We start from the raw sequence: 6,765 nt of genomic DNA, 5'->3' as shown, positions 1-6,765 counted from the left end.
CCTCTCTTTCCTTGTTTAAGGGCTCCACGGACTTTCTATTCGCGACGTCTTGAGTTTACTTCTTCTGTCATTGACGACTGAGAATCTCTACAATTAGGGTACAAATATACGTAGAGATGATAAAGCTTATCAATGAAGAATATCTTCAGACGTTAACACTATTATTTTACAAAATATATACCACTGTAATCTTCCCAGAAGACTGGCTCAGATCGACATTTATACCTATACCAAAGAAAAATAAAGCAAATAGCTTAATGCCTAAATAATTAGCCTAATGAGCCATTTTCTGAAAATTTTACTCAAAATTGTACATCAACGAATATAGAGAGAATGCGAAAGAAACCTGAGCGACAATCAATTTGGATTTCGTATGGGCTTGGTACAAGGGAGGCATTATTTGGCCTCCAGATATTACTACAAAAATGCCGAGATCAGCGAAAAGACGTATTTCTCTGTTTTATCGACTACGAAAAAGCGTTTGATCGAATAAAACACACAGAACTCATAGAAACCCTAACACAACATGGTATAGACCATAACACTGTAGCACTTATTAAAAAACAATATTGGGATCAATTGGCGTCGATCAAAATAGACAATCGTATGACAGCAAAATTGCCAATAAAAAGAGGAGTTAGTCAGGGCTGTGTACTTTCTCCACTGTTATTCAATATATATATATATATATATATATATATATATATATATATATATATATATATATATATATATATATATATACAAAGAATGCAGTTTATTAGGGCTGCAGTCAGTAGGTTTGGCCGGGATGTTAAAGAGACACTCTTTTGACTTTTGGTCGAGCTTTCGGAATTTCTTTATTCCTTCTTCAAGACACTGTAATTAGAAGAAAGTGTAAATATTTACAACATATCTTAAATTGTCATTACAACTTACTAGTCGTTGAGATTATCTATGTAAAGCTACGACACTCAACATTAAAAACACACATATAAAATATAACATTTAAAATAATGGACAAAACAAATTTTAAAATTTAGTTGAATAGTTAAAATTTCTCTTGTTACATCTTTTAATGGTGTGTTTTGACTGATCCATAGAGAACAGAAAAAAAACAAAACAAACATAGTGTGGTTTAAAAGGTAATATATATATATATATATATATATATATATATATATATATATATATATATATATATATATATATATATATATATATATATATTCCGAAAAGATCTTTCAAAATTCCCTCGAAAATATTGAAGAAGGAATAAAAATCAACGGTAAATACATAAACAACTTAAGATACGCAGACGACACCGTCTTTATTGCGGACAGTGCTGAGTGTTTCCAACGACTTTTGAATGCCATAACCAGAGGGGGAGATAGCTTGGGACTAAATATAAACACAAATAAAACAAAAGTAATGGCTGTTACACGTGCACCAAATGTCGACATTAATATTTGTATCTATAACAAACATATAGAACCAGTAAAAAGATTCCAGTATCTTGGTTGCTGGATAACAAACGATCTTGACCACGAGGTCGAAATACGTGCTCGTATAGAATATGCTAGGTCCGCATTTCAACGAATGAAAAAATTCCTAATAAACTCTACGTTATCGTTGGATATCCGATACCAATTTGTAAAAACGTTTATTTATTCCATATTGCTATAGGGAGTTTAAACATGGACTCTCGGAATTACAAGTATGAGGCGTATAGAAGCCTTTGAGATGTGGGTTTTTCGAATGATGCTGAAGATCTCTTGGACAGAGCACGTGACCAACAACGAGGTGCTAAGAAGAATGGGTACTGAGAAAGAACTCCTAAATATTGTAAAAAACAGAAAAACGAGTTATCTAGGACATATTTACAGAGGAGAAAAATACAACTTCCTACGACTTATAATGGAAGGGAAAGTGAAAGGAAGAAGAGGTCCAGGAAGAAGAAAATGCTCCTGGCTGAAGAATGTAAGAAACTGGACAGGCATGAACACACATTCGATACTAATAACAGCTCAAGATATAGAGCAATTTGCTGTAGTTATAGCCAACCTTCAGTAATGGAGAAGGCACCTTAAGAAGAAGAAGTAAATTATAATTAAAAAATGTTAATAAACAAAAAAGGTATTGCACATTAAACCCGAGAGTAAGCATTTTTTCAATTGTTTATAATTACTAAAATAAACAATAAAAACATTTTAAACACATTTCACTATGTGAGTTTTTATGTAGTTACTATATTTGCAAAGTATGGACCCGATCGGTAGAGTAGTTTTTAAAAACAATTCTCTTTACTTACCCCATTTAAGAGAAAAAAAGGTCCTTTTCAAGAATGATTTTTTGGTCTGATTGCCTTCGTAACATTTCAAAATTTTCGTGTTTTTAAAAAAGGATATTAATTTTTAATTGTTTATAAATAATTGATACATAAGGAAGTACCATTTTTCGCTTTATAGACAATTTAATTATCTGCACCCTTTTGCCATTTACAAAAAAAAACAAAATACAACATCTGAAAGGTTATAAAAAACACATCTTAAAAAAAGGAGAAGTTTGTACAACCAATAGGACCTGAGATAATATTATTTAGTTTGGCAGTTTTAAATGAAAAACTTAAATTTCGTTACTTAAACGTTAGTAAAAAACCATGGCGCAGTAAAAATGTCGAGACTCACTCATGGTACGCCTTTTGTATTGACTTGTATCAAAAGATAAATAATATACCTACTAATTATACTAAAAGCTTTTTTATAATAATTTTCACCCGTGTAAATAGAGGACTTCCTTTTAATTTATTTCATATCTTGCTATCCCTGCCACTTCAAAACAAATAATAACTTGTAACAGAAAATTATGAGCCTCCTTGTATAGCGTTAGAGATTAACCAATGAGTAATGTACATAAAAAAATATTTGTTTAGAAAGACGATTACCAGCCGATCAGTGCAGCCGTGACCTCCAAGTAGAAACAACGATAATACAACGACCGGTAATATGGCGAATGACGGCGGTAAGTCCAAAAATACTATGATAATGTGATAGAATTTTAATGACTATTTCATAGGAGTTTTATTTAAATATTTGTCGTTTGCTGCGACAGTGAAACTGTAAATAATTTGACATCGTTTATAATAAATAATTTGTAATAATTTGTAAATAATAACAATTTGTAGGTACATTTAGGCACTGATCGTTCATTGCTGTTTCAGAATTATCAAATATTACTAAGGAAATACATATATTAAACTTTATAGATATAGTAGAATAACGAAAAGTGCCGAATGTCGATCTTGCCGAAAGTTTTTGTTGATGTTTTAAGACATAAGAAAAGTACTTTGTATATTCGCATTGAGGCTCGTTGTAAATGTTGAACCTGTAGAGTTATGAAGTACCTAATTACATTTAATAAAGTCTGATTAACATTAGGAAGACCTAATTTGCCCTTTTTTTTGAGTTTCCTTTGATGCCTCTTAGTAAGTGTAGTTGCTCCTAATTTTTATTTACTTATAGAAACTTAAGGTATTTTGTGACTTTAGATAGGAGAGAGCATTGTCTTCGATTTCTTGTACTCAAAGTATTATAGTAATAATTTAAAATTTATGTTTCAGAGTTTGTAGTTAAATATTTTTGTTATTATACTCTCTTCTTTTAATAAGACTAGACTCTGTTTAATACGCTGTGTTTAGCCCTCTTCTGATCTTTTCCTGAACACCAACCCTCGTAATATATTTTTGTTCTCCATGTGTTTGATTAGCGAGCCTTATCCCATAGCCCATCTTGCCACCTCTCTTCTGGAACTCTGTCATAAATATTCTCTCCATTGTGGCTTGCATGCTTTGATCCGCCTTAACAAACTCTGTACACTAAGTTCTTTTCTAATTTCCCTCTTTTCTTATTTGTTTAAGGGTTACTCCCTTGATAGTTCTTAATATTTGCATTTCGAGAATTCTAAATATTGTTGTTGATATTTTTGCTCTGGATTATGTAACGTAAGTGAGTATTCGCTCCGGGTGTGTCTGTAACACAATTTGCGTCCTCATATTTCTTTATTTATAGTTTTTTCTTCCTATCCTATCCTTTCTTCTTTCTATCCGATTATAGAACGTTGGCGATCATATTGGCAATAGTAACTTTGTTTCAGGCACCCCAAAACAGATTAGCGGATGTCTCTTAATATCACTCTCGGAGGAGATTTCGGAGCCAGGATATTCTTCTTCGGACTGGGCGTATTCTGCCGGTGATCTTGCCTTGTATTATGAGGTATAGAAGTTTATACCTCTCTGGATGTCTCAATATATGGCCGAAATATTGTAACTGTCGAATTTTTATTGTTTTTGTCATTTTGTACTCTTTTTTTATTTTATCCTGAATATTCGTCGGTAAATCCACATCTCAAAGGCCTCAAATTTTTTCATTAGTGTTTCTGTAAGAGTTATTTTATACGTTATTTTATACATTATTTTCTACATAGTTTTAATGGAACAAATTAAACATGTGAAAATAAATAGTTAAAGAAAATTTTCTACTGTTTTTAAGTTGTTAATATTGGAAAATATTTAATAAGCATAATAAAAGTTTCTACTGTTTGGTTTTAATAATACTGGAAAATATTTGGTTTACTTGATTATTAGACAAAAAAATTAAAAGTGATAAAAACTCCATTGGTAGAATTCCACTTTTTATCACCTAGTTACGCCAAATGTAGGCCACTTACAGTTTCTTGTTGCATGGTTGCATAGTTCGACCGTTTCATGACTGTATTTATATTACCACAGAATACTCCATCCCAGTGACAAGATAATGTACAGTCAACAACGACTGAAACATAATAAGAGGCAGACAAACAGGAGTAATCCTAGTCGCACGAAGAAGAAAAAGAGAAATCAATTTGGTCTTGATTATGTGAAGAATCTGATTCGAACTTACCCGCTAAGACCTTTCGGAATTCCTCTTCATATGTTCTTACTTTGAAGGTATTTATCCGCGTTGTTTTTTTAGAAAATGTTTTTTTCTCCTCTTTCATGTTAATGAAAGTGAAACTGTTGTGTCTCTGACTCTAAACTATTTAAATGCGTTTTTTCCGAAAACAGTTAAAATTATCGTGTTTAATGGGGAATTTTAAGGGAAATGATTTTTTTGTTACGGAGTATCAAAGCGAAGTAGAAAACCCAAATTTGACTGGTGGGTGCTGCTGGTAGATCTTATTGTCTAAATGGTTTAGAAATATCTATTATAAAGTTTGTAGTTTAGTAAAAATATAGAACCAGCTATACAGATTTTAAAGAAGAGATGCGGTAGACTATGTTGAAAAGTAATAAAGCAGCAGGATATTCTGCCACCCAGTCTGAAACAATTGTACTTTCAGATAAAAACTGTTAATTTATTCTTAATAAAGTTCTAAAACTATTATCTTGTAACATTTCTTTGTTATCTTGTATATTTAGTGAGAATAAACCACAATTTGAATTGAAAATATTATAAAGGCCACTTCGGAAATCGTTCTCTACAAATTATTGGTTTAATTTTTTAATTATCTTAAAGCTATTGGCGAATTTTGTCATTGTCTCTCTCTCTCCCTTTCACTATCACTCTATAGTCATATCCTTATTACTGCGAACATACGGTTTTTAATTCTTATTTTGGTTTTATTATTCTCGTATAGGCTGTTCACCAGAGCTGACCGACGATCAGGAACTTCCATTCGGGTAGAATTTTCTATAAAACTTTCTAGTTTACATAGTCAAATGCTTTCTGGTAATCTAGAAGGCAGATAATCATGGGAATTTTGAATTCTCGAGCGTTTTCAATGAGATACCGCATATTGAGAATTTGCTCTTACGTGCAGGAGGGATTGATGATTTTCGATAGAATTTTACTTGGGTATGAAATTAATGAGATGGTTCGGCGGTGACGACATTTTGTAGTTTCATCTTTCTTAAGAATTGTAGTAAATAATATACAGGACCATTTACCGATTCTCCATATCTGAATGCACAGGTTTTACATTAATTGGAGACAAAGTTTACCTATGTTAGGTAGCAGCTCTACTGTGATATGGTCGAAGACAGGTAATTTATTTCTTTTAAGATGTTTTATGGCTTTATGTCTGATTCTAAGTTTGCTGGTGTGATTTATAGCTATGTGCTAGACGTTTTTCCTTTATAGAGTTCTATGCAGAATTTGTTCCAGGTCTCCATAATATTACCTGTTTCATCTTATATAGCATAGATTTGGATTTAAATTTCCGAGCAAGGAAAGCTTAGCTTTCTGAAAAAGATCTCTTGTTTTATTTCGATGTACGTGGATATCTATTTACTGGCAGATGTTAGAAACGTATTATTCATCTTTATCTTACGATATCACTATCAATTTTAAGTTACCTTCTTTCTTCTATAATTTCCCATGTTTGGTTACTGATCGATGGTTTACGACCGCTTCTTGCGAATTAAAGACATTGATTAGCCATATCTAATATGGCTCGTTTTAAGTCCCTCCAGAAAGTATCAACATCATCTTTGGAAGTACCAATTGTTCCACTTCATACTGGGTTTATTCTTTCTTTGTTAGTTACCAGTTCTCTTTCAGTTAAGATAGGGAGTCGAAGAGTTAGCTTGTGCTTGTTTCTAAAACGCAAAAGTTTTTGCGTTTGTAATTCAATACTTTCAGCTTGTTATGTCCCTCGAGGATTTTTAAGTGTAGAGTGTTCGTGCCAAAACAGCTACGGAGGTTCTACTAAGCCTGCCTCCCTTGCATTTGATAATACAAGGAGAGGCAA

General features: G+C 32.2%; 1 protein-coding gene across 1 annotated transcript in view; it reads left to right on the top strand.

Moving 5' to 3' along the window:
• The first annotated feature begins 2,877 nt into the window (after nucleotides 1-2,877).
• LOC140437074 (methanethiol oxidase) overlaps nucleotides 2,878-6,765 on the top strand; it is a 31,167-nt gene continuing 27,279 nt past the window's right edge. Inside the window, exon 1 of the mRNA XM_072526329.1 lies at nucleotides 2,878-3,000. Coding sequence (XP_072382430.1) covers nucleotides 2,985-3,000 — 16 coding nt within the window. The 5' untranslated portion in view covers nucleotides 2,878-2,984. The remainder of the gene's footprint in view (nucleotides 3,001-6,765) is intronic.

Source organism: Diabrotica undecimpunctata, chromosome 3 (genome assembly GCF_040954645.1).
Source record: "Diabrotica undecimpunctata isolate CICGRU chromosome 3, icDiaUnde3, whole genome shotgun sequence".
NCBI lineage: Eukaryota > Metazoa > Arthropoda > Insecta > Coleoptera > Chrysomelidae > Diabrotica > Diabrotica undecimpunctata.
This window is presented reverse-complemented; position numbering and strand designations above follow the sequence as displayed.